The following is a 27,176-nucleotide window of genomic DNA, read 5'->3' as shown; positions in this document are numbered from 1 at the left end:
AGAGACATTTGAGAAAATAGGATGACTAGGCCTTCCCTATCTTATATGAATACGAAAATGGTTAGCTACCAAGCCCACTGTATAACATATCAGAATGGTTATTATTCCCCTGACAAAGTATAACATCTTCCAGAGACACTGTGAAGCTCTTAGCTTCAGGGCTCTCCATCAGCTGTTTGCCTACTGTTTCAAGATCCTTCCAAGATTCTTCCAGGCACTTCTGGGTAACACTGATGACAATAGGCTTGAACTCTCTTACGAGCTCAGTGGAAGGGAGCCTCTCAGCATTTTCAATCATCAGCTGTCCCACCTCCTTGAGCACCTATGTGTATTCATGCTGACACACTTCAGGCAGGGTACCTGAGTGCTGGATCTACCTAAGCTCCCCTGCCAGATCCCTCAGAATGACCTTGGTATTGCTAATCCCTTCCTCCTCGTTGTGTTTTTTACTCTCACGAATGAGGCTTTCAGTGATGTCCTTCCCTACCATTCTAACAAGCTGAAGCTGCAGAATTTGGGCTTTGATTAAGCAGCCAACCTCCTCCAGGACCACTTCCAGAGCAAAGCTGGATAGGGACTCAGGCAGAGGGGCTAAGGAGGAGGCTATGTGCAAGAGATATCGGCAGGTTTTCGGTTCTAGGAGAGGAATCTGTTTGGAGAGCGTATTCAGAGGATGCCCGGTTTCTGAGAAAGATGGGTGGGAGATCAGGGCCCAAAGGTTACCACTGGGTACAGCAAGATATAGCAAAGGAGCACCATAGACTGAATCATGGTGGGTCAGTGGAAACAGCCCTGCTGGAAAGAAGCAATATCCAAGTTGGGTAGTAGAGAATGGCTTAAGATGAACAGATACCAAGACTGGTCAGAGTTAGGAAGAGTCGTAGCTCTTTGGAAACTTCAACTACTTGTTCAAAGCATTACTCCCATCTTTACAGGCTTTGGATGATCCTCACTTCTTCTGGGAATAAGCCAGAGGAACAAGATTATCTGAACACATCCTTTGCCTTTTTTTAAAGATTTATTTTATTGATTTTTGGAGAGAGGAGGGGAGAGAGAGGGAAAAGTGAGAAAGAGGGGGAGAAGCAGGAAGCATCTACTCCATAGTAGTTGCTTCCTGTTATGTGCCTCAACCTGGTAAGCCCAGGGTTTTGAACTGGCGACCTTAGTGTTTCAGGTCAACATTTATTCACTGCACCACCACAGGTCAGGCAGCCTTGGTGCTTCCTTAATTGGAACGACTGCTTTCTAGATCTCACCTTCTCTTTTACCTCTGAAAACAGTGAGGACATAATGTTCACAGGTATTTATCCACCTCTTCCAGGCTCAGACTTTGTCTTCCTCACCTTTACCCCATGCTGACAAACAAGCCTTCCCCATTTTGGATACAGAGGGTCCTCAGGTTACCACACAGTTCTGACAGTAACTTGAATTTTGGTGTAAGTCAAAACACACCCTAGCCTAAGTCATTCACCTACCCTAACACAGTTGTAAAATCATAATCTAGAACATAAAAACATAACTAAGCCACAGAAAAAGGAAAAGGACATAGCCTGACCAGTTGGTGGCGCAGTGGATAGAGCGTCGGACTGGGATGCGGAAGGACCCAGGTTCGGGACCCCGCGGTCGCCAGCTTGAACGCGGGCTCATCTGGTTTGAGTAAAGCTCACCAGCTTGGACTCAAGCAAGAGGTCACTTGCTCTGCTGAAGGCCCGCGGTCAAGGCACATGTGAAAGGGCAGTCAATGAACAGCTAAGGTGTCGCAGCCAAAAACTGATGATTGATGCTTCTCATCTCTCTCTGTTCCTGTCTGTCTGTCCCTATCTATCCCTCTGTCTGACTCTCTCTCTGTCCCTGTAAAAAAAAAAAAAAAAAAAAAAAAAAAGGAAAAGGACATAAATTTGCTGTACCGCACCCTGTACTGCATATTCTTCTGCCATGCATGACCGAACATCACCTAAGGTAGTCCGTAAATACAACGCTAACAGCATCAGCCAAAACACTTACATCTCAATTTTTTAGTTTTTATGGGAGGCAGCATTGTAAACTCAAAATGTTGTATGTCAAAACTGTTGTAACCCAAGGACCCCCTGTACTTTTTCCCTTGACCCCTGTCCCTGTAACCCAAAAGATTTCACTAGACCTAAACTTAGACTAGGAAAAATTCCTGTTATCTTTTGGGGAAGCAAGGAGGTGAAAGGCAGGTTTGCCAATGGTTTCCAGGGAGATCCCAAAATAGTTATTTTTCTTTAAAGATTTTACTTATTCATTTTAGAGAGGAGAGAGAAAGAAAGAGAGAGAGGGAGGGAGAGAGAGAGAGAGAAGGGTGGGAAGAGAAGTGGAAGCATCAACTCGTAGTTGCTTCTCATATATGCCTTGACTGGGTAAGCCCAGTGTCTCAAATGGGTGACCTCAAAGCTCCAGGTCAATGCCCTATACACTGTGAAAACCACAGGTCAGGTGAAAACAGCTTTTATTTTTTATTTATTTATTTTTTTTAGAGAGAGGTAGAGATAAGACAGGAAGGGAGAGATTTTGTGGACCGTTAATGGCAAAAAGCCATTATAGATTGGAGGCTTAGCAAAAGGCTAAGTTCTCCCCCCTCCATCTACATATTTGGCTTTGATGCTGAGTATTTGCACCCAGTCCACTTGCTTCCTTGGGTTGCTGGAAGCAATATACATGCCCTTCCTCTGTTTGTTTCAGATGTTTGTAAATTTCACTAACGTATCCTGTTTTTGCCTTGGGAGAGTTTCTGTCTTAGCCTTTGATGTGCAACTTTGTATCAGGGTTCTTGATTTGCATAGGTCTATATAATAAAGTGAACTGGGGCTATGAGGCACTCAGATACTGCCAGGCAGTTTGAGGAGTCCTCCCGGTCCCATCGTTTTTGTTTTGACAAAGTGTGTTTCCTTAATTCCGCACCGTTATTTGGAGTTGCACTGGTTCACAGCAAGTGGCGCCCGAACAGATGACTTGAGTATGAGTACCAGGAAACTAAAACTGAAGGAAGGTGACGGAACTCCCCAAAGTGAAGTGCGCACAGTGAGTAAAGAAAGTTTTGGGGGAAAGTGTAGTTGGGAGTAAAAGAATATGGGACAGATAGGGTAAAAAATAAGGGACCATATTATGTAGAAATGTTTCCGTATGAAGACAACTCGTTGTCTGAAGAGTGTCAGGGTGAGCCGGAAACAGAGGGATGTGAATATGATGATAACTTGGAGTCTGAGGATGACAGGGGGGATGAAAAATCCGTGGCTATGGCTGCCTTAGCCGCGGGGCCTCCGCTGCCCTCAGCTCCTTCCTACATTCAACCCTCTGCTCCTCTGATCCCTTATCAGGCTGATTGCAGAGTCTATAACTGAAAATCTGGGAAATCCCCTCTCCAACAATCTATAGACCAGGCTTCAAATGTAGGGGAAACAATAAATGATGGCTTTACCCGTTTTCCTGTTGTAGAAAGACAGGATGATACAGGGAGACTAGTGCGAGAACATGAACCTGTACCTTTTAGAACTCTGAAAGAGCTTAAACTTGCTTGTGTTCAGTATGGGCCTACTGCCCCTTTTTCACTTGGTTTATTAGATACTATTAGGGCAAAGGCTCTTCCCTCAAATGACTGGAAGGTGATTGTTTGTGCTAGTCTCTCTGGGGGTAATTATTTACTGTGGAAGTTGGACTTTCATGAAGGGGCTGTTGAGGTAGGAGAAAAATCTCAGCATGGTCAACCTGAGCCGCGGTTGCAGCAACTATAGAATTTGAGAGTGGAAAGGAGACTCAGGTATTAGGAAAGTTGCAGCTTTTCCTGTCATGGTCTGATTTTCTTTAATGTTTTGGCTACAATCTTCTGAGCTATCATTTTGTTTCTTTCTTGTTCTTTGCCTGAAGGTTAAGGCAGGGGACCTGTGTTGGATCGGACTATAGAAAATATCCCAGCAGCTGCTGAGGGCAAATTTTCTTGGGAAGATTTTGTTTAGTCACATCCTACAGTCCCTGTGTCTGAGGATACCCTGACTAATATTGGGCAGGCATCTTTCTGGTCTGGATGTGCTCTGAAATCCCGGGTTTCTCTTTGGTTTATCTGGTTCGTCTGATTCTTGTTTCTGTTTAGTCTTTGTTTAATGTTGTCAAAATGTGTCTGTTTTTAAGGCCTGAGTTAAGTTTGTTTTTGCATGCAAAGGTTGGCAATGCTGGCTCTAATATTTAGAAAAATAAAATGTTTTTAGAACTTGTAAGGAGCACTCATTTAAATTTAAATAGAATAGAATGTAGATCCTTAAGACTTACTGATTTGGTTAGTGCATTGTGAGGTGTGTTCAGAGTTAGGAGCCAAATAGCAACTTAAATATTAGGAAACTCCTGCAAATCTTCTTTGTCATGCTCTTTTTACTTTAAATTTTTTGAATACTGATGTACGAGGATATGTGTGTGTTTTTCCTAGGTCTGCTGAAGCTCCTCAGTGGATCCCTGAACGACTGGTGAGACACCATGATTCTAGATGAGAGACTCACTTCACAAGAGCAATTGCATAAGACTTATTTTACTATACTCTCTTTCCTTTCTCAATTATTATTACCTAATTTTTTTTTCTCCCACTTTTTTTCATGTATATTTTTTTGTTTGTTTTTTCTGTAAAATTTCCCAGTTCTTCCATAACTTATAAACATGATTTATACTGAGGAGTGGGTGGGAAAGTGGGTGGGAGCAGACAGGGGATGGGGAAGCTCCTCTTCTTGCTGCCCCCTCGGGGCCAGGCCCCAGGGCCCTTTGGGAATAGGGATGCCCCAACACCTCCCTGAGGTTGTCTGGCCACCTCTGCCCCTGGTGCTCAGAATCGGGCATGCCCCTCGATTGGTTTGGGAGCCCCCTCTGGGCCCACTGCCCCTGGTGCTCTAAATCCTGAAACCGCCCATGGTTCCAGAACTCCCCCCTCAGCCACTGGGGTGATGGGTCTCCTCCTTTCTGTTGTACCCCCACCCTGACCCCCAAGGAGGGAGGGGGGAAGGGAGGGGCTTAGTTCTCCCCTCCGTGCCAGAGGGAGGGGGCGGTGGGATCTGAAGGAGGGAGGGTGTGGGAAGCAGAGGCCAAGAGGGGCTCAGCCGATGGTGAGGCCAAATCCGCACTGGAACTTGTTCTTTCGGTGATTCAGGAAGGCCCCGAGGGCCAGCGTCAGGGGCAGGGGCGGGAGCTTCTTCTCCAGAGTGGCACCCGTGATCCAGTTGCTGTCCACGGAGCCTTTGAAGAGGAGGTTGGCCTTGGGCAGGTCCAGCTGGTACCCAAAGGAGACACTCGTGCCCTGCATCCTCGTGCTGGCCTCAAACTCCACGCCTACCTGCAGCTGGTCACTGGCTTTGTGGTAATATGTTGCATGCATGCCTGCCTGGCCCAACGTTACTGTAGCCAACCAGTTGTTCAATGTGTATTTCCCAGCTAGAGACATGACAGTGCCCTCCTCCCCAGGCCGCCGGTGGTAGACCAGCTCTCCGCCTAGAGCCAGACACGGTGTGATACTCTGAAGGTAGTGGGCCACGAGGATTCCTGAACCCACCAGGACATCTGGGTTCCCCAGGGTGACAGCTGCTGTGAAGTCAGAACCCCGGTACTCCCCGTCCACCTGCCAGTTCACAAACTTCGACTGCTGGGTCTGGATAGCCATCTTGGATCTGAGGCCAGGGCCCAGCTGGTGAATGACCTGAGCATTGAGGCTGCCACTATTGTCCATGTCACCGACCAACACAGGGAATGCCTCTGTGGGACTCAGTTGCTTTGTCCCCACATACGTGACCCCAAAGTGGTAGTTGGACTCCCCGATTGTGCTGAGGGCTACTGTGTGGTTCACCTGGAAATGGTTACTCAGCCCTTTGTTGACTGTGAGCTTGACACCTTCCATCTGAATAGGAAATAGCTCTTTGCACTTCCGGTGGCACTCTTCGAACGTGCCGGGGTTGGGCAGGCAGCCGCAGGCCCCATCGTCTGCGCTATCTGCAGCGCTAGTAGCCACATTCCCGGGGGTCCGTTCTGAACCTCGACTCGCACCAGCCCCAGCGCCCAGACCGCCCCCGAGCGGCGGCAACGTGAAGCCCGAAGAAGAGGGCGGAGGCGGCGGCAGTCCCACGAGGGCGGGCGCAGGCGGCGGGGGCGGCCCAGCGGGCGGCGAGCTAGCGGCCAACACGTTCCCCATGGTCGCTGGCTGCAGCGCCTGTTCCCGGCCTGGGCTCCACTGCTACCCCGTGCGCCACGCGCAACCGAACCCACTGCCGCCGCCGCCACCACCCATTACCTAATTTTTTTAATGTTTTAGATCATTTTATTTCTTTCCTGCTCCATTGCCTGAAAAGAGGGTGAAAGGGGGGCCTGATTTGGGTGTTGCTGAACAGAAATCTCATATGGCCGTCTTGAGATTTTTCAAGAGAGATCTCTGTTTAGTATATATCCTTATTACATTCCTATTAAGGTAGCCCTACTTAAGATCAAGCAGGCCATAGTTTAATCTCTAAAACCCCGGGTTTCACTCTTGATTTGTGTGATTGTATGTGAAGTCTTTGTTGAATGTCTTAAGTGTCTTTGTTTATAAGGCCTGAATTAAGTCCTTACATGAAAAGTAATAATAATAATAATTTTGGAAATGCTGGCTCTAGTATTGAAAACAAAATAAAAATAATTTCATTTCCCTACATAAATATAATTTTGTTTGGAATAAGTAAAGCATGCTCATTTTGGATCCAAAAGACTTGCTGGTTTGGCCAGGCTGCTCCAGGCCGCAAGTGGAAGGCTTGGGGCAGCATAGATTTACATAATAAAAGTGTAAAGATTTTTTTTTACTATAGAATAATGAAGATCATACTGGGATTTTTCAGTTTTGATATGTACTCTTTAAGGTGCCTGTTAATTAATATTAAGGGGGTGTTTTGATAAGTGTGGGAATGTTGCTTGAAGGTGCTTTTACTCTATTTTTGTTAAAAGTTAACAAAGAATTTCTTGCAATCTTAGAAGTCAAAATATTGTAAAGTGTGCTTAACATTTGCTTGAAGATTCAATTGTAAATAATAAGAAAGGGGGGGGGGAGTCATGTCCTGGAGCTCTTGCAGGTCTACCCTATCATGCTTTTTACTTCAGTTTCTTTTGAATGCTGATGTACAAGAGATGCCAAATAATTTTGTCCTGCAAACTACTACCCTTTTTAAATTTTTTTTGATTCCAGCTAATAACACTGTTTTGTCTTTTTCTGAATAGCTCCTGATATATAGCAGATAGGGACCCTCAAGCCCCTCAGCGAGATCTTCTGAGCGTGGCTTTTAAGGTACCAAGAGGCAGAAAAAGCCCAAAGGAGATCAGGTAAAATACTAGCTCTTGGCATACGCCCTCAGAGGCTCCAGCGCTCCAACTGGAACTTCATCAGGGCCCTGCTTCAATAATAGAAAGGATGGTCATTTAAGCCAAAGCCTGCCAGGCTTACATGCTTTTGCTGTGAGGAAGAAGGGACACTGGGAGGTAGACTTCCCCCTCGCTCCTCTAAGGGAGGGTTCAGTCTCTTACAGCCCTGCTCCAGCCACCTGTGACCTAACCTTGCCCAGAATACTGGGATTTGCCACAGAAGGCTAAAAGGTGCCCAGGGCCGTTGGCCTCATCTATGACACTGTGGACGAGCCTGGGGTATTTCTTCCAAGTAGCCGGTAGACTGGTCTCATTTACACAAGGGCCACTTAACTATGTCTTGCCTGAATATTCAGGTTTTTTTATTCTTCCCTTGAAGATCCCTGTTGTGGGTATTGATAGTCCTGTTTTCTGCTGCTTTGTTTAATATAGTCTTTCCTTTATTCCTCCTGCCTCAATGCCCCACTCATATTTTAGGCTAGGACCTACTCCTAATTCAGAGCTCCTTTTTTCCTTTTTTGCCAACTTACAAATTTACCTCTGCCACCCAGCTTAGTGTATCCCAAGGTTCTCCTCACCACCCCATGGCTGTAAAGCTCCAGTATAGGGCCCCCTGGGTTCATCTTTCCAGTTTAAAGAAAACGGAAGCTCCGTCTTCATGCGTGCTACGGATGGCTTTTCCAGTCTACCTGGGTCATTACCAGCTAGGAGCAGCGGTCATTGGGACTTTGACGCTAGCTGCAGAGTGTGGAAATGTGACAGCAATTCCAGTGCCATGTGGACTTTTCCTGAATGTGGACTTTTCCTGGACTCCTGCTCCTGTGACAGTTTTTGATGGACTGAACTGGGGTTGGGTTGCATTTACAGAGATTTGGAATGGTGTTGGTGCCAACTTGGACTTGGTGAACACTTTAAGGACATTACTCTTTTTATAGACTCTTGTTGTATTAGCTTAAAGAGTTTGCTTAAAGGCTTTAATCACTGTGATGTATTAGTATACTTGTTTTTGGGTATCAGCATTGGCTATACTAATTTTGTGTTCTGTATTTTTTCCGTCTGCCTCCAAATTAGAATCTGGGAAACTAGGAAATTAGGTAAGTGCAAATCTCAGCACACAAATTAAAAATAAAAAAAGAAAAGGGGGATAAGTTGTGGACCATTAATGGCAAAAAGCCACTATAGATTGGAGGCTTAGCAAAAGGCTAAGTTCTCCCCCCTCCATCTACATATTTGGTTTGATGCTGAGTATTTGCACCCAGTCCACTTGCTTCCTTGGGTTGCTGGAAGCAATATACATGCCCTTCCTCTGTTTGTTTCAGATGTTTGTAAATTTCACTAATGTATCTTGTTTTTGCCTTGGGAGAGTTCCTGTCTTAGCCTTTGATGTGCAACTTTGTATCAGGGTCCTTGATTTGCATATGTCTATATAATAAAGCGAACTGAGGAGTCCTCCGGGTCCCATCGTTTTTGTTTTGACAAAGTGTGTTTCCTTAATTCCTCACCGTTATTTGGAGCCGCGCTGGTCCGCAGCCGAGAGAGATGAAAGCATCAACTCATAGCTGGGGCACTTTAGCTATTCATCGATTGCTTCTCATACGTCCCTTGATGTGTGTGTGTGTGTGGGGTCAGTCCTCATCTCAATGATTCCATGCTCAGGCCAGTGACCTAGTGCTCAAGTTGGATGAGCCTGTGCTCAAACTGGTGACCTTGAGATTTCGAACCTGGGACCTTAGTGTCCCGGACTGAAGCTCTATCCACTGCACCACCACTATTTGGGCAACTAGTTCTTTTTCAATGGACTTATCAGGTAGAAGAATGGGAAAACAGAACCTACTGACAAAACAGATCAAATCAGCAACTTCTCATTTTTTTACCTTCTTAATCCCAAAGCAATATCCTAATTAATGCATTCATTACCATAATAATACCTCTTTCCAAGCCTGCATGAAAACCATAGGAATTCAGCTTCATTAGTCATCTAGGTGTCTAGATGAGAAACTGCAGTCTGTAAAACAGGGAACGATGGCATACGGTGCCCCCTAAAACTGGTACAGAAGTCCACACATCCTTGTGCCACAAACACTCCCCTCTGGTGTGATGACCCACTTCTGGCAAACAGCCACAGTTACTCACTCTTCATAGCCCCATGACAGGGCCCATAACAGGTAAGAAAAAATAGGAAGATTTCTAGAGGAGTAAACCTTCCGGAAGCTATATATTCCTAAAATTAGTAGAAGGAAGAACTAGATATAGAGGCATCCACCACTGTTCCTGAAATTCCTGGACCCTTTGAACTTGTTTCTGATCTGAGCTCATCATTTGTGAGTGGCCTATCTCCTTCTCCAGTTCGTCAGTCAGTGTCCTCATCTGTAATATGAAAATGTCTTTTTGTTGAAATTCCTTGGATTTCCAACTCCAGTGCCAGGGGAGAGACTGACAGTGTAAACACGGTCTGGGGTAAGGAAAAGCAGTGGCACGGTGTCCCCCATCTATTGTGGGGGCTAGGTCCCAGAACCCCCCCCCCAACCCTCGCGACAGGCAAAAATTTGTGAAGTAGCGACTTTATATTTATTTTATTATTTATATATATTTTAAGGTTTTATAAACCCTCCCCATACTCTTATAAACCTTTCTCACTTATTTCAATGCAAAAATAATAAAAATAATAAACACATAAAAATACCTATATACCGCAAAATCCTGCAATGTAGGGAAAAATCCATGATACAAAATTAGATATATACAATTTAAAAATCCGTGATAAAATGAGACCGTGAAAAGTGAACCACAATGTGAGGAGGGACGACTGTATTGTCTCTAAGACTGAGGCAAGGAATGACAGAGGGATAAAGACATGTCACCCCAATTAGACTTCCCACCTTTGCTCTTGCCTTCATCAATTCCCATCAGTTGTCAGTCACATCTTGGGTGCTGGTTTTAGAAGTTTTAATTTATTTTTTCAATTACAGTTGACATTCAATATTATATTAACTTCAGGTGTACGGCATAGTTCAACATTTATAGAACTTATGATGTGCCAATAAGTCTAGTACCCATCTGGCACCATACATAGCTATTATATAGACTATATTCTTTATGCTGTACTTTTTTTTAAAATTAATTAATTTATTTTTTACAGAGACAGAGAGTGAGTCAGAGAGAAGGATAGATAGGGACAGACAGGAACGGAGAGAGATGAGAAGCATCAATCATTAGTTTTTCATTGAGAGTTACCTTAGTTGTTCATTGATTGCTTTCTCACATGTGCCTTGACCATGGGCCTTCAGCAGACCAAACAACCCCTTGCTGGAGCCAGTGACCTTGGGTCCAAGCTGGTGAGCCTCGCTCAAACCAGATGAGCCGGCACTCAAGCTGGCGACCTTGGGGTCTCGAACCTGGGTCCTTCTGCATCCCAGTCCGACGCTCTATCCACTGTGCCACCACCAGGTCAGGCTCTCTATGCTGTACTTTATTTCCCCATTACTACAGGCGTCCTTGGGCTACGACAGTTCTGTTCTTTTGACCGTGACACAACCTGCTTTTTGGAGTAAGTCGAAACACACAAAAACAGAACACTTGCACTTTTAACAGTCCAAAATGGCCTAAGTGAGCATACTGGGGGCCCTCATACGCCACATTCCTGTGTGTTCTTCCACCGTGCACAACCAAACTAGTTCACCCACGTGGTCCGTAAGCACTGTTAACAGTGTAAGCTGAAACATGTCTCCACCTTTTTAAGTTTCTATGGGAGTGAGCGTCATAAACTCAAAACGTTCTATGTTGAGACTGTCATAACGTGAGAACCCCCTTTATTTTGTAACTGCCAATTTGTACTTCTTGATCCCTTGATCTTTTTCACCCAGCCCCCCAAGCCCCCTCCCATCCAGCAACCTTCAGTTTGTTCTCTGTATCCATGAGTCTGCTTGTTTTGTTTGTCTGTGTATGGGTTTTATTTTAATTAATGTCATTTATTTTTTTAAGTAGTTTTAGGTTTACAGAAAAATTGAGCAGAAAGTATATTGTCTCCAAGTGTTCCCTCTCCACCAACCCCTCAATGTCCCCTATGGACATCTTACATTGGCACGATACACTTGTTACAATTATATTATTATTTATTTCATTACTATGTACTATTAACTATTATTACCTAACTCTATAATTTACATTAAGGTTCACATGCTTAATTCAATACCAAACACAGACCAAACACATTCATTCTGTCTTTAGAGGCTGTGGAAGGAGAAAAAAAAATCAGAGAAATAAGACAGCCCGACCACATCCTTTACTCAGGGCTCTCCCTCATCTCAATAACTATTTTCTGAATCTCACCTTTACCTTACCTCAGCTAGAAAGACATGAGAGCCAGAAAGCTGATGGTTGCCAAAAGCAGTGAAGGACGTGACAATTGCGGTTTTACCCACTCCTGCTTTCCTAGGCTTTGTCTTCCCCCTGCCCCATGCTGACAAATTGGCTTTTTCTTTTTTTATTTTTTCTTTTTTTTATTTTTCTGAAGCTGGAAACGAGGAAGCAGTCAGACAGACTCCTGCATGCGCCCGACCGGGATCCACCCGGCACGCCCACCAGGGGGTGATGCTCTGCCCACCAGGGGGTGATGCTCTGCCCATCCGGGGCATTGCTCTGTTGCTACCAGAGCCACTCTAGTGCCTGGGGCAGAGGCCAAGAAGCCATCCCCAGCAACCCGGGCCATCTTTTGCTCCAATGGAGCCTCCGCTGTGGGAGGGGAAGAGAGAGACAGGAAGGAGAGGGGGAGGGGTAGAGAAGCAGATGGGCGCCTCTCCTGTGTGCCCTGTCTGGGAATCGAACCTGCGACTCCTGCACACCAGGCCAACGCTCTACCACTGAGCCAACCGGCCAGGGCCAAAATTGGCTTTTTCTCCCTTTGCAGCTCCTATTTCTTCCTGCTGCAAACTCTTGTCACACTAAAGATTTATCCTAGAGAAAAGATCTTTTTTTTTTTTAAACATTTTTATTCATTTTAGAGGAGAGAGAGAGAGAGACAGAGAGAGAGAGAGAAAGGGGGAGAGAGGGGGGAGGAGCAGGAAGCATCAACTCTCATATGTGCCTTGACCAGGCAAGCCCAGGGTTTCAAACTGGTGACCTCAGTGTTCCAGGTCGACGCTCTATCCACTGCGCCACCACAGGTCAGGCTAGAGAAAAGATCTTGAGGTGAGGATTCTTTCTGTGTCTTCTGTAAGGAAAGCAAGAGAAAAGGGAAGGCTGATGGCCTGGCTTTTTTTTTTTTTTTTTTAATGTTTATTGTATTGATTTTAGAAAGCGTGAGAGAGAGGAAAGGAGAGAGGGAGAGAGAGAGAGACAGGATCTGTTTCTGTACATTCCCTGACCGGGGACTGAATTGACAACCTCTGTACTTCAGGATGGTGCTCTAGCCAATTGAGCAACCTGGCCAGGGCCTTCGGAGAATTTTTTCTTTGTTTTAAGTGAGAAAGAGAGAGAGACAGAGGCAGAGGACAGACAGGAAAGGAGAGAGATGAGAAGCATCAATTCGTTGCAGCACCTTAGTTGTTCATGGATTGCTTTCTCCTATGTGTCTTGACCAGGGGCTTCAGCTAAGCCAGTGACCCATCACTGAAGCCAGGGACCTTGGGCTCAAGCCAGCCACCTTGGGCTTCAAGCAACCCAATTTAACCCATGTTAATGATCCCATGCTCAAGTCAGCGACCCCATGCTCAAGCTGGTGAGCCTGCAATCAAGCCAGATAAACTTATGCTCAAGCTGGCGACTTTGGGGTTTTGAACCTGGGTCTTCTGCATCCCAGGCTGACACTCTATCCACTGTGCCATGGCCTGGTCAGGCAGAACTTTTAACTATTGGAGTTAAAACAGACCATCAGGCCCTGGCCAGATAGCTCAGTTGGTTAGATTATTCCAATATGACAAAGTTGTGGGTTCCATTCCCATTCATGGCACATACAAGAATCAACCAATGAACACCTAAATAAGCAGAACAAGACATAGATATTTCTCTCAAATCAATTAAAAAAAACAAACAACAAAGTTCCCCCAAGAACTTAGTAGGGTACTTAGACTAGAAGTCAGATCAATATTGCCAACTTTTACCTGACCAGGCAGTGGCGCAGTGGATGGAGCGTTGGACTGGGATGTGGTGGACCCAGGTTCGAGACCCCAAGGTTGCCAGCTTGAGCGTGGGCTCATCTGGTTTGAGCAAAAGCTCACCAGCTTGGACCCAAGGTTGCTGGCTTAAGCAAGGGGTTACTCGGTCTGCTGAAGGCCCGCGGTCAAGGCACATATGAGAAAGCAATCAATGAACAACTAAGGTGTCATAATGTGCAACGAAAAACTAATGATTGATGCTTCTCATCTCTCTGTTCCTGTCTGTCTGTCTCTGTCTATCCCTCTCTCTGACTCTGTCTCTGTAAAAAAATAATAATAATAAAAAAAAAATATTGCCAACTTTTAATTTTACATGGTTCATTCAGTACAAACACAAACCAAATGTATCCATCTGGGGAGTATTGCATCACAACCCCACCTCAACTGCAGGAATTGGGCTCAATCTGTTGCCTAGGAGGTAACCATAGGAAAGGCAGTGAGGATGGGAGCATCTGGTGCCTTTTAAAAATGGTGCAACAGCCTGACCTATGGTGGCGCAGTAGATAAATTGTCGACCTGGAATGCTGAGGTTGCCGGTTCAAAACCCTGGGCTTGCCCGGTCAAGGCATATATGGGAGTTGGTGCTTCCTGCTCCTCCCCCCCTTTCTTTTTTTCTCTCTCTTCTCTAAAATGCATAAATTAAAAAAAAAAAGGTGCAATACCCCTGCCCATCATGTCACAAAGCTCCCCATCTGGTGTGTGACCACCTCCAGCAGAAAGCCAAATGGAACAGACCAATTCGGGAGGGTTTCAAGGTGCCTTTTTTATTTCACTTAGTCTCACTTGCTATGGGGTACTAATAACCCAAACACATGGTTCTTAGAAGAAGCCGAGTCAGAGTTACTGAGGCATACTGATACAACTAGGAGAAACAAAGAGGTGACTGAGGAGGAGTCAACCACTGGGGTCTGAACTTCCTGGACCCCAGATTGTGGGGAAGCTCAGGACTATAGTGCTCCTGTCTAGTAAGAGGAGTTTCTGGGTCCTGTAGGACCCTTCCCACTAATTTAAACTCACCACCTAAATACAGGCCTATCTCTACCCTTAGGCTTCTGACTCTTCAGTCACTCTCATCTTCATCCTCAATCTGAAACCGTTTCTTCTTTTGGATTCCTGGAGCTTCCAGCTCTGTTGCTATGGGAATAACAGGAGTGAGAAGAGAGAGAATATATAAATATGTTCAAGGGGAAGGAAGGGGTAGCATTTATCTTCAGGATTGAAGAGTGCCAGAGGTTAGAAGAAAGAGCAGGTCCCAATCAGACTCCTCACCTTTGCTCCTGCCCTCATCGCCCTCCTGTTCCTCATCGCTGTCTAGCAGTTGTCGCTTCTTGGGTGCCAATTTCAGTTGCTCTTTCTCACCAGCAGTCCCTTCCTCTGAAATGACTGTAAGAGGTATAACATTAGGGAACTGAGCCCTCATATTTTTAAAATACTCCATCAGCCTCCAGATCAATATGGCTGGCACAGAGAAGCACTCAGTAAGTAGCTGTGTTATTACCCGCTGGGAACACCAAGCCTGCTTTCTTTTTCCAGGCTGGTAGGAGGGCCCTCAGGGCTTGTGCTTGGTCTTTCTTTTGGTGTTCTTCCTGGAGGCCTTGCTCTCCAGGGACTTCAGGGTCTAGTCTTGGCTGAACTTTTTCCTCTTCCTCCAGCTGACTCAAAGAAGCTGCTGCCCTCCGGAGCTGGGTGGGACTCAGCTTGGCTGGAATTCGCCAGAAGGTTTCCTATAGGGACAAAGTAGATGAAATGAGAGCAATGAGAAAGGATCAGATCAGCCTCTAGTTCGTGAGATTTTGATACTCTTCATTAAATAAATATGACCCTGTATTGGTCAAGATTCACAAGGGTTAGGAACTTACTGCCTCTTTACCCAATATATGCCCAATGTCTAACATGTGCCTGTAAGTTCTCAGTAAATATAGTTGTTAACTGAATAAATACCCAGGACTCTGTCCTGCAGACAGTGGGTAACCATCAAGTGATCTGGACAGAGAAGTGTTATAATCAAAACTGTATCTTAGATAACTCGGGGCAGTGTGACATGGACCTGGAAGGAGAAATTAGAGAGTAAGACTCGCAAGACAGCTGCTGCAGGAGTCTTGGTCAGCGAAATGAGGTGTATTTTGAAACAGCACCAACACTACTTGACTGACAGTGTAACTGGTGTATCTACCTGCCCAGAGGCAGGAGGTCGAAGTCCTATCTTGCACAATAGCTGCTGAAACTGTTCATTTTCCATTGCTTCCTCATTTTCTTCTGTCAGCGGCACCAATGGAACTGCCTGGGAGCAGCCTAGAACAGGGCCAATAGGCATAAGGTGAATATGTAAAGAAAGAACTGGTCCTCTATCCCATGACCTGCAGCTTCCAGTGTCCCAGTGCCCCTGAAACCATTCTCTACCCACTCACCGTCCTCTTCTCGATCATCTGCTACTTGAAACAGGCAGTTCTGGAGCCACAGGAGAGGAGTGGAAAAGCCTAAGGGGAGGAGGAAAGCTTAGCAGGGACCCATATGCCAACCCCTCCTCTGCTTGACACAGCTCTCCCAGCCCAAGCCTTACCTCCCTGATGCAGGCTTTGCCCCAGGTTTTCAGTTAAAAGGACTGAGCTCCCTTGGGAGGTTTGTTTCTCCTTTGACTCCTCCTCTTTCTCTTCATTCTCTTCACTCTCTTCCTCTGTCAGGTTTTCTTCCTCTAGATCTTCCTGGCAAAAATCCTTCAGGGACTCTGCTCCATTAGGCTAAAATTCAATGGGGGGGGGGGGGGAGGTTGGAAATGAAAAAAGGACACAAGATGAGGAACTGAGTGGAGTCCTCCAATTCCAGGTGGACTTAGAACAGCTGAAGCAGGAAGATCCCGGGTGGGTTACTTCTAAGGAGCATTTCTGGGAAACGGTGCCATCCCAGCAGAGCCCGGGGAAGATTATTACCAAGCTCAAGGGCACCAACTTCTTCTGGCGTTTCTTGTATAGCTGCTGCCGCTTGGCCACCAGCCCCAGAGCCAGCAGTTTATCCACTATTCGGGCCCGTGAACGTTTGGCTGTGACATTCTTCATGATATGACCTAGGATATCTATAAAGAAGAAAAGTGTGCCTGACCTGTGGTGACACAGTGGATAAAGCGTCAACTTGAACGCTGAGGTCGCTGGTTTGAAACCCTGGGCTTGCCTGGTCAAGGCACACATGGGCATTGATGCTTCCTGTTCCCCTCCCATTCTACTCTCTAAATGAATCAAAAATAAATAAAGAAAGAAGGAAAGTGTGAATACCCAAGAGCAGTAGAGAAAAGAGGAGGAAAGGAAATCAGAGGAAAGAGGCTAGCTTGATTCATTCAGAACTGACATCACAAATATAGTACGTGGACGAAGAGATGGGATAAGCCTTCCTTGGGGACAGGTGGTAGGGGAAAGAAATGGACAGTGTAGCTCTCATCTCAGAGGTTTCCTGGACTTCCACCTCACTTACCATCTGAGTCCTGGAACTCTTCAAAAAGCCGCCGCAGTTCCAGCTCCTGATCTTCTGTCCACAGTACGATATTGCTTCCTTTCCTGTTTCAGGAAGGTGTCAGTGAGAGAAGGGACTGAGGTACTAACAGAAGATTCCCATCTCAGTTCCCTACAGAACACGTGCCTCTACCTTTGGAAGTCCCTGACACTGCCAGCCAGTCCCAGCCGGACCAGATGGTGGATGACCTGATTGCGTGTTCGAGGAGCAGTTTTCAGGTGTGCCATGATGGTGTCTACGACATCCTGACCTGAGGTGGAGGACTGAGGCAGTAAAGAGGGCTCCTGGAGGTCATGCTGTCCGCCTCATAAGCTTTTCAGATCTCAAGGCCTCCTACCTTCCACATCCTTATGGGCAAGGTACAGTTCCTGAAGCTGGGCCTCCTCTTCTAGGCTCCACGCAGGTTTGCGACTAGAAGATCTAAATGGGAAAAGGAGACAGGGAGCATGTAGGCTGTTGGCTCAAAAAGAGACCAAAGGTCTTTTCTGGTCAGTTCTAAAAGGAACAAGATGACACAGGCATCTGAAAGGAGCCAGCCAGCAGGGGCCTAAGATGTGCTTCCTTCTCTTACTTAAGAACCCAAGGTCAAACTAAGAGATTTTCCAGGTTGGGCCTAAGGAAGCTGACACTGCAGGGACTGAGAGCATTATGGCAAAAAGGAAGAAGTGTAAAGGAGAAGAGCTGAGGACCTAAGGAAAAGAGGCCAACATTTCTATGAATCTTTATGGTTCCCCAGCACATTCTGGGACAGGGACATAAAGACTCTCCCTGGGGGGCCACCCTACTCCCAAATGACCCCCCACCCCACGAAGGCTGGAGAAGGAGAAGGAAACTATAGAGTAGACAGGGCACAGGTTCCAGTGCCATTCCTCTCTAGGGTGACCTTAGGTAAAGCACGTCACCTTCGGGGCTTGTTTTCTCAGCTACAAAAGGGAAAGAGAGGTTACCCTAACCGCTCTGTAAGCTCTTCCAGCTTTGACACTGTGACTGTGTCCCCCACCCCTACTGCCCTTCCTCAAGCTCACCCGCCATCCAGGGAGCCATAGCCCTCGGTCATCTCTCGAACCACAGATGTGTTTTTCCAGAACAGGAGCTCCACAAAGGCTTTTTGGTTGACTGCAGCCAATGCAAAGAACTTTCCCAGGATGTATTTGGCAAAAGTCACAAGCTCCTGTGGGAGAGGGATGCTGTTGTGAGGCCTCTGGCTTAAGTGTATACATAAAGCAGGCCCCATAAAAAGTTCCTCGCCACCTGTCCCTGGCTGCCCTGTCCCCCACTCAGACTCTCCTGTCTCCTCCGCCCAGCTCCCTCACCTGGGCTGCCTACTTCCCTACTGTTCTCTCGTCTCTCAGCCCTCGACACCACTCAGTGCCCTTTCCCTCCTGAAGACTACCCTTCTGAGCCAGGACTCCTCTAACCCTCCAGACCCCCATTCCTTAGTATCTCCTCACTTTGTAGGCCCCAGCGGCGGGGTCACTAAGCAGACGATTGAAGAGGCAGAAGAGTGAGAGCTGGAAAAGAAGAGCTTCCATTTTGAGGTCATGGGCCAGCCGGTGCAGCATCTTGACGACACAGTGGTTGGTGTGGGCACTGTTCTGCCAGTAGTTCCGCAGCAGCAGCACGTAGGCTCGGAGGACAGTCGAGTTGGCAAAGCTGCACCGAGACAGGAAGGGGGAGGATGTAAGCATAAGACACTGCTCATCCTCACAGCCCCGCGATCCCCATCCTGGGACCAACTCAGTCCTCTTGGCCAGCACCGTTTCAGGTAGTCCAGAAAATTAAATTCTTTCTCCAACACCAGGACCACTTGCAATTCTTCTTCCTCCTCTTCTTCTTCCTCTTCCTCCTCTGCCCCTTGATCCTCTGGCCCCTGCTGCCCTATAGGAATAGTGAGGATTAATGGCTGGGTGTCCGGTGCTAGAGAATCACTAGTGGCAGAGAAATGTGAAGGAAACCAAGACTCACGGGGAAGTGGAGCACAGAAGATTTGTTTCAGCAGCTGCAACTCTTCCTCTGGAAAAATGCCTTGAAAGCCAAACACATCTCTTTCTGGCCATACCTCCCTGGAACACAGAGAGGAAAAAGGGCTTTAACCAGCAGGAATCTGAGTTATAACTTGAAGTGGGAGAAGGAATTTAGTCTCACTTGTCAGCCGGCAAGAGAATGCAAACTATTATCTCAAAGATGCAACAAAGACTCTAGGGATAGCTATTAGAGAAGTGCAAATCAAAACTACAATGAGATACCACCTCACACCTGTTAGATTAGCTATTATCAACAAGACAGGTAATAACAAGCATTGGAGAGACTGTGGAGAAAAAGAAACCCGCATTTCACTGTTGGTGGGAATGTAAAGTAGTACAACCATTGTGGAAGAAAGTACATATGGTGGTTCCTCAAAAAATTAAGAATAGAACTACTGCCTGACCAAGTGGTGGCACAGTGGATAGACCATCAGACTGGGATGCAGAGGACCCAGGTTTGAACCCTGAGGTAGCCAGCTTCAGCGCAGGCTCATCTAGTTTGTGCAAGGCTCACCACCTTGAACCCAAGGTCAATGGCTTGAGCAAGGGGTCATTTGGTCTGCTGTAGCCCCCGGTCAAGGCACATATGAAAAAAAATCAATGAATAACTAAGGAGCTGCAACAAAGAATTGATGCTTCTCATCTCTCTCCCTTCCTGTCTGTCTGTCCCTATCTGTCCTTCTCTCTGTCTCTGTCACAAAAAATAAACAGCCTGACCTGTGGTGGTGCGGTGGTGCAGTGGATAAAGCGCCGACTTGGAACACTGAGCTCACTCGTTCAAAACCCAAGGCTTACCTGGTCAAGGCATGTATAGGAGTTGATGCTTCCTGCTCCTCCACTCCTACTCTCTCTCTCTCTCTCTCTCCTCTCTAAAATGGACAAATTTTTAAAAAATTCTTAAAAATAAATAAAATCTCTCTAAAAAAAAAAAGGAATAGAGCTACCATAACCCAGCAATCTCTCTACTGGGTATATACCCCCCAAACTTGAAAACATGGGTATGTAAAGACACATGCAGCGCCATGTTCATTGCAGCATTGTTCACAGTGGCCAAGACATGGAAACAACCAAAATGCTCTTCAACAGATAATTGGATAAGAACATGTAGCACATATATACTATGGAATACTACTCAGCCATAAGAAATGATGACATAGTATCATTTACGACAACATGGATGGACCTTGATAACATTATTGCTGAGTGAAATAAGTAAATCAGAAAAGGCTACGAATTACATGATTCCATACCTAGGTGGGACACAAAATTGAGACTCATGGACATAGATAAAGTGCAGTGGTTACCAGGGGGAGTGGAAGGGAAAAAAAGGAGGGGGATGGGGAGAGGGGAGGGGCATAAAGAGAAACAAATATAAGGTGACAGAGGATGATTTGACTTTGGGTGATGGGTATACAACACAATTGACTGTCCAAGTAATGTGGAGATGTTTTCTCTAAATCTTATGTACTTTGGTTGACCAATGTCACCCTGTTAAATTTAGTTGACTAAAAAAAAAAAGACTAGGGAAATTTTTCCTCATAGCAACAGTGCAATAAACATCACATAAAAACAAGCAAACAAAAACAAAAAAAGAACAAATGCAAACAATCCAAATATTTGACACTTGGTTGAACAAATTTATAAATTTTTCTGACAGAGACAGAGTCAGATAAGGACAGACAGAAAGGGAGAGAGATGAGAAGCTCAATTCTTCACTGCGGTATCTTAGTTGTTCATTGATTGCTTTCTCATGTGTGCCTGGATGGGGGGGGGGGCTACAGCAGACTGAGTGACCCCTTGCTCAAGCCAGCAACCTTTGGGCTCAAGCCAGTGACCATGGGGTCATGTCTATGATCCCACGCTCAAGCCAGCGACCCCACATTCAAGCTGGTGAGCCTGTGCTCAAGCCAGCGACCTCGGGGTTTTGAAATATCTTTGGCTTATAGAATTACCTTTATCCCCCCCCCCCAATTAACACTTTTGTTTTATCAAACAACAAAATCCTCTAACAGATCAATCAAAACTCCCCTGCACTTAGTTTCAGTATAAAGCTCCAGTATCTTTTTAGTGAAAGAGAGAGATAGACAGAGAGAGAACAGATAGGGACAGACGGGAAGGGAGAAAGATGAGAAGCATCAATTCTTCATTGTGGCACCTTAGTTGTTCATTGATTGCTTCCTCATATGTCTTGACCAGGGGGTCTCCAGCTGAGCCAGTGACCCCTTGCTCAAGCCAGCGACCTTGGGCTCAAGCCAGGGACCTCAGGGTTTCGAACCTGGGTCCTCTGCATCCCAGGCCAACACTCGATCCACTGCACCACCACCTGGTCAGGCTAATGCTCCAGCACTTCTGATGGGACTACTATTTTTTGAAGACTGAGAACCCTATGGCACAGTAAAAGCCTCCCTTTGCTCCTAAAAGCTAAGGAGCTGGATCCAGGAGGATGGATGGGTAGGTTCTTACCGAGCAGACCTAAGGAGGGTCAGGGCCTGTGGGGCCTGGCCAGCCAGCAGAAAGTCTTGGATCTGCACCATGGCTTCTGCCCGCTGTTCTTCCACTGGTACCTCTGAGGCCGCATCAAAGGGAATCATGAATTCCAAACTGAGCTCAGGATCCTAGAGAGGGATGAAGGCTTTGGGAGCAGAGAAGAGGGAAAGCCAGACAGCCAACCTATAGCACTATCACTGAGAAAGACAAGGTTTCTGCAACTACCTACCTGGGTGTAGCACTGTAGCTGCTCGGCCAGGGAAGGCCACATGGCCTCCCGCTGCCCTGGGCTAGGGGGGACATTATCAAAAGCAATGGGCTTATTTTTCTTCTTTCTCTTCTTTTGTTTGTTCTATGGAGAAAGAACTGTGTTAGAGTAGCAGGAGAACTAAGGAGGCCTTTCTCCATCCATGTCTTCTCTATTATTAATTAATTAGATGTTTGAATTAATTAGAGTGACCCACTATGTGCCACTCAAAGGCAATGGGGAAGCAACAGTGAACAGCATATTTCCTTGTCCTTGAGGAGCTTCTAGTCTAGTGGGGGAAAGAGATAAATTAATTTCCTTGTGGACAGGACAGAGAACACCATGGCAAAACATAGGAGCAGCACTGGACTCATTTCTTTGTGTCCGATTTCTCAAAAGCAGTGACTTCTTAAGCAGAAGTCTATGGAATAAACAGATTTGCTATGAGGATGAGATGTTCTACACAAGAAGTCTTAGCAAAATGCAAAGCACTTTGTAAATATAGCCTATAATTTTTTTCTCCTGAAAAGCAGGAGAGTCAATATCCTGCCCTGCTCCAACTCATGGTTGTGAACCAGTCTTGTACGGGCAAACATGATGAACTATGAAGCCCTTAAAGTTCACACTCTATTTAAGAAACTTAAAATTAAACACACCAAATGTTAGGGGCTTAAGCTTTGGAATCCAGCAGATCTAGATTTAAGTACTGACACTAGCCATTTACTAGTAAACCTTGAACAAGTTACGTAACCGCTCTGCATATGTTCTACTACTGGCAAATTACAAGAAAACTCTAGCACAATGCTGATACACAATAAACACCCAGTAAATGATATTACCTATTGTTGCTGATAATACAATAGAGCTCTGAGTGTAAAAATACCTTTTAGGAGTCTCATTGATATTACTGCCCCTTTCAAGTCCAGTTCTGATCAAACCTTAAGTTATATAGAAAAATGTTCACAAAGTAGAGTCCCTAAGTGTCCGGGATACAGATTTCTTGAGGTTTTCCTCTTGTGCCAGAGTGTTCACTTATATGTCATTTATATGTCCAGGCTCATGGATAGATATTACAAATAACTTTAGGACTATGAAGACTGACAAGAGCAGTTTGAGTTATTCTAACAGCAACTAATACAGGAAGAGATCCCAGACCTTCTGACTTTCAATTTAAGGCTCTTTCCATCTCACTATAGTGTTTCAGAAGTATAACCAGGAAATATCTAAGCATAATAACTAAACTCTATGAACTTATGAACCCCAGAGTTTATGTGTAAGTGCTCAATAATTTTTTCCTGAATGAATTAAGATATTTATGGTTTATCAGGAATTAATCTAATAAAAGAAACTAGAGTAGACTCACATTAGGAATACCTCCTACCCTCTTAGTTCAGAGAAGTTCTAACAGATAAGCTGAAGCTACAGAAAATTTGAGTAGAATGAGCTCATCCTCCACCTTCCCCTCCCATCTCTTTCCACATTCTGGGACTGCCCATACCTGCACCACCAGGTTCCCTCGGGTCCGACAGAACCGCTCCAACATCTTGAGGAAGAGGTGGGTGGTTTCTACCAGGTCACGAAGTAAAGAACGAGACTGGCATCTCTCATCAAACTTTCGAAAGAGTGCCAGAAATAGTTCTCGATACTCCATCACATAGAAAATGTTGTCTAGAAATGGGGAAGAGAAAGGCTTGGAAGAACTGGTCTGGGAAGTTTAAGAAAAGGAGATGGGTGAAACTGGGACTGGGAAGAATAAAATGCTAAGTCAAGAGATGAAGAAGGCCAGGATCCAAGACTGAGCAAGGGCCTTACTTTTGATGATGCGGCTGCTCTCCCTCACAGCCTCATCTGGCGACATGTCCATCTCATTAACTGTGGCCAGTAGCTCCTGATAGGCCTTCAGAGCCAGGTGCATCCTGAAAGTTGAGGGAAAGAGGAGGACAACTTAGGACATAGGCTCATGGACACAATACCACTCCCCCACACATCCAGAAAATAATGCCATCAAAAACAGAATGGTGGCCCTGGCCAGTTGGCTCAGCGGTAGAGCATTGGCCTGGCACGCAGGAGTCCTGGGTTCGATTCCCAGCCAGGGCACACAGGAGAGGCGCCCATCTGCTTCTCCACCCCTCCCCCTCTCCTTCCTCTCTGTCTCTCTCTTCCCCTCCTGCAGCCAAGGCTCCATTGGAGCAAAGTTGGCCCGGGCGCTGAGGATGGCTCTGTGGCCTCTGCCTCAGGCGCTAGAATGGCTCTGATTGTGGCAGAGCGACGCCCCAGAGGGGCAGAGCATCATCCCCTGGTGGGCATGCCGGGTGGATCCCCGTCGGGCGCATGCGGGAGTCTGTCTGACTGCCTCCCCGTTTCCAGCTTCAGAAAAATAAAAATAAAATAAAAAAACCCAGAATGGCCCAGCTTGACCAGGTGGTGCCACAGTGGATGCAGGGGTCCCCAAACTTTTTACACAGGGGGCCAGTTCACTGTCCCTCAGACTGTTGGAGGGCCGCCACATATAGTGCTCCTCTCACTGACCACCAATGAAAGAGGTGCCCCTTCTGGAAGCGCAGCGGGGGGCCGGATAAATGGCCTCAGGGGGCCACATGTGGCCCGCAGGCTGTAGTTTGGGGACACCTGGAATAGAGTGTCAGCCTGGGATGCAGAGGACCCAGGTTCAGAACCCCGAGGTCACCAGCTTGAGCATGGGCTCACAGACATGATTCCATGGTCGCTGGCTTGAAGCCCAACGTCCCTGGCTTGAGCAAGGGGTCACTGGCTCAGCTGGAGTCCCCAGTCAAGGTACATATAGGAAAGCAATCAATGAACAACTGAGGTGCTGCAATGAAGAACTGATACTTCTCATCTCTCTTCCTTCCCATCTGTCTGTCCCTATCTGTCCCTCTCTCTGTCTCTGGCTAAAAAACAAAACAAAACCATCTGGCCCAGCCAGTCCTTAATCCCTAGTCTGCTCACCTTAATCCTGAAACAGAAAGAAAAGTACCATTCAGATTTCAGGCATTAAGACTCCCAGCCTGGCCGAGACGTCCATTCTGACTCCAATTCTCACCCTACTCACCGGCATGCCCAGGAAGCAGCTTCCTTGCGATCAGTTAGCATCATCTCATAGTAACCAGTGAGGTTCTGCTCAATGAAGTGGAACGTTCGGACACTGAGGGTCTCTGAGACCAGGCCTGGACGGAAGGAGGCAGCCCGGTTGAAGGCCATGAAGAAAGCCAAGGCCCACATGTAATAGGTCTCATCATGCTGCTGAGCTTTCTCCCGAAGCAGGTTATCCTAACATCCAGGAAAAAAAAGACCATTCCATGACCTCGGGGGGCTTCTAATACCCTCCTGACCTATGATAATGGAGTGGACCCTGGATATCACTGTAACAATATTCTAGGAGCCACAATTTCTTTCTTTTCTTTTTCTATTTTTTTTACGATCCAAATTTCTAAGCCTCTCTTCTCCCTGGTGTCTCCACATTCATTTCTCCTTCTTGTGGAGTGATTTCCTGAGAGACTTTTAACTTGTTCCCCTTCTGATATCCCCATCTCTCAGAGGCACCCTGTATCCTTCCTACCTACTAGTCTACACTCCAGGGCCAGCTTCCTCTAGGTTGCCACCCAGAGCGCCTTTCTTACCCACCACTGGCCCTGTGGCTCCCTACTCCATCCTTCCCAGGCTTCTCACCTTCACCAAGCCCATGAGCCGGTTATAACAGTTCTCCAAGAACTCAAGGCAGAAGTCTCTGAGGAAGAGTCTCACATTGAGGGCAGAGCGGCGTTGAACAGATAGCTCCCGGGCCGCCTGGCGACGTGTAGGCACCCTTTGGGGCTGCTTCCCCAAATCTGAACTGTAGTTTCGAAGCTAAAGGTATGGGTCGGGGATTAGAATTACTCCTAACCACCACCCTCCACTTGCAGTTCTTTCCACATCCCTGGTTCAGCAGTTTTCTCAAAAACAAAACAAAAAAAACTCTTGGAAAGTGCTCTCCCTCTGAAACTACAGGAAGATAGAGATAAAGACAATAATGCTAGAGGTTCTATTCCTCTGACTGTCTCCAACTCCAAGACCATGGAAAGCTTTACCTCCAGAAATGTTTACCCTTCTTAGGCTCCTTAACTCCACTCACCTCAGATGGTGGGTACTCACATAGGGAGTTCCCACCCCAGAGGGGAGCAAACTCACATTGTGGAGACCTTTGTGAAAGATGAGGTCTCTCTCTCCAATGGATTTCAACCCCTGGACAATGTAGGAGCCTCCAAATCGAGAATGCCTGCAATGAAAGAAAAAAATAAAGCATATGCATTCAGGGTGATTCTGCAATTCCCTGGAGGTTTTATTCCCATTCTCTTTCATCAGCACATCACAGCATGTCGTAACTGCAAAATGCCATCTGGTCACCACCGTCTTAGGAGTGGCCCTGAGCATCCCACAGTGAAGGAACGGGAATGAGGCTGGGGCAGCTCCCCACCGCTCACCTGTTGCCTCGCTGAAGAGCTCGAGCCCTCTTTTCTTCCATCTCTCGCTGGCGCAGCGCCGCCAGTTCTGCCACATCTCTGCTCTGTTCCTGCGCTAAGCGTCCCTGTCCTACTCCTGCCAGCTGCTCAGGGTTCTAGATTTGAAACAACGAGAGAAGAGTCAGAAGGATGGTCTTTGCTAATTCTGAGTCCACTCCTTTTAGTGATAGAGTGAACGAAGTAGGATTGTTGATGGGACCCCATAGTCAACACACAGTTACTCCATCTGTCACCCACCTTCCCCCAGAGAGTTCAGCCATTACTGTAAAAGCAAGTCTGGCCACGTAGCAGAAAAGTTCATGGGTGAAGAGACTGGGTACCAGGTCTCACCTGGTCACGGAACATAAGGGAGATGATCTCTAGCACATGCAGGCTCCACTGCTGCTCAGCAGTCGAACTGGCCAGGAAGAGGAGCAGGTCATCCAAGCCACTGAGGTGAACTGCCCAGAGAAGCCGGTCATGAACACTGGCGTCATCATCAATCCTCTGAGCAGTGAGTGGTGAGGGGAGATAGGGAGGTCAGTCAGTTCCACTGTCCTGCCTCAAGATTCTCCAACTCATTCCTTGACAAAGGTTGCCCTTCAGATTTGTCAGAGGACAGAAACAACAGCAACAAAAAAGGGCAGTCCAATCTAACCAAGCACAAGAACTCGGGCAACCCAAGACCTGTTCTTACCTTCTCCTGATCAAGGTCAGCTGGGACGTGGAGAATATTTCTGACCAGCAGCAGGACCCGTTCAATCAATAAGTTGTCTTCCTCCTGCCGCTCCTCCCAGCCCTAGCCAGGAGAGTTAGAGGAAGAGACTCTCGGTTGAAGGCAGGTAACACCTACCTTGCCTGCCCCCCCCACTTGCCGGAGCCTTTCCCAGCCTCTTCT

At 46.6% G+C, this 27,176-nt stretch overlaps 1 protein-coding gene and 1 pseudogene across 5 annotated transcripts in view; both read right to left on the bottom strand.

The window, feature by feature from the left end:
* Positions 1 to 4,591: 4,591 nt before the first annotated feature.
* On the bottom strand, positions 4,592 to 6,265 carry LOC136324901 (mitochondrial import receptor subunit TOM40 homolog pseudogene; annotated as a pseudogene).
* Positions 6,266 to 12,396: 6,131 nt separating this feature from the next.
* The window catches only part of TIMELESS (timeless circadian regulator), a 39,832-nt gene continuing 25,052 nt past the window's right edge, over positions 12,397 to 27,176 (bottom strand). For 4 of the 5 annotated variants that reach the window (XM_066258395.1, XM_066258396.1, XM_066258398.1 and 1 more), the window contains 24 exons: positions 26,976 to 27,077; positions 26,630 to 26,785; positions 26,261 to 26,394; positions 25,968 to 26,055; positions 25,470 to 25,646; positions 24,853 to 25,070; positions 23,595 to 23,698; positions 23,281 to 23,450; positions 21,765 to 21,887; positions 21,512 to 21,663; positions 18,990 to 19,087; positions 18,782 to 18,902; positions 18,476 to 18,677; positions 18,050 to 18,195; positions 17,362 to 17,444; positions 17,157 to 17,274; positions 16,986 to 17,068; positions 16,451 to 16,593; positions 16,084 to 16,261; positions 15,932 to 16,000; positions 15,697 to 15,815; positions 15,022 to 15,247; positions 14,793 to 14,906; positions 14,262 to 14,657 (listed from right to left, as the gene is read on the bottom strand). In XM_066258395.1, the coding sequence (XP_066114492.1) occupies positions 14,584 to 14,657; positions 14,793 to 14,906; positions 15,022 to 15,247; positions 15,697 to 15,815; positions 15,932 to 16,000; positions 16,084 to 16,261; positions 16,451 to 16,593; positions 16,986 to 17,068; positions 17,157 to 17,274; positions 17,362 to 17,444; positions 18,050 to 18,195; positions 18,476 to 18,677; positions 18,782 to 18,902; positions 18,990 to 19,087; positions 21,512 to 21,663; positions 21,765 to 21,887; positions 23,281 to 23,450; positions 23,595 to 23,698; positions 24,853 to 25,070; positions 25,470 to 25,646; positions 25,968 to 26,055; positions 26,261 to 26,394; positions 26,630 to 26,785; positions 26,976 to 27,077 (3,198 nt within the window). In that variant the 3' untranslated portion in view covers positions 14,262 to 14,583. Of the gene's footprint in view, positions 12,581 to 14,261; positions 14,658 to 14,792; positions 14,907 to 15,021; positions 15,248 to 15,696; positions 15,816 to 15,931; positions 16,001 to 16,083; positions 16,262 to 16,450; positions 16,594 to 16,985; positions 17,069 to 17,156; positions 17,275 to 17,361; positions 17,445 to 18,049; positions 18,196 to 18,475; positions 18,678 to 18,781; positions 18,903 to 18,989; positions 19,088 to 21,511; positions 21,664 to 21,764; positions 21,888 to 23,280; positions 23,451 to 23,594; positions 23,699 to 24,852; positions 25,071 to 25,469; positions 25,647 to 25,967; positions 26,056 to 26,260; positions 26,395 to 26,629; positions 26,786 to 26,975; positions 27,078 to 27,176 lie in introns of those variants that run through there. The other variant, XM_066258397.1, reaches the window with a different exon arrangement.

The sequence above is a fragment of the Saccopteryx bilineata genome, chromosome 2, assembly GCF_036850765.1.
Source record: "Saccopteryx bilineata isolate mSacBil1 chromosome 2, mSacBil1_pri_phased_curated, whole genome shotgun sequence".
Lineage (NCBI taxonomy): Eukaryota > Metazoa > Chordata > Mammalia > Chiroptera > Emballonuridae > Saccopteryx > Saccopteryx bilineata.
The sequence above is the reverse complement of the archived record's forward strand: the minus strand, read 5'-3'. Positions and strand labels throughout refer to the sequence as shown.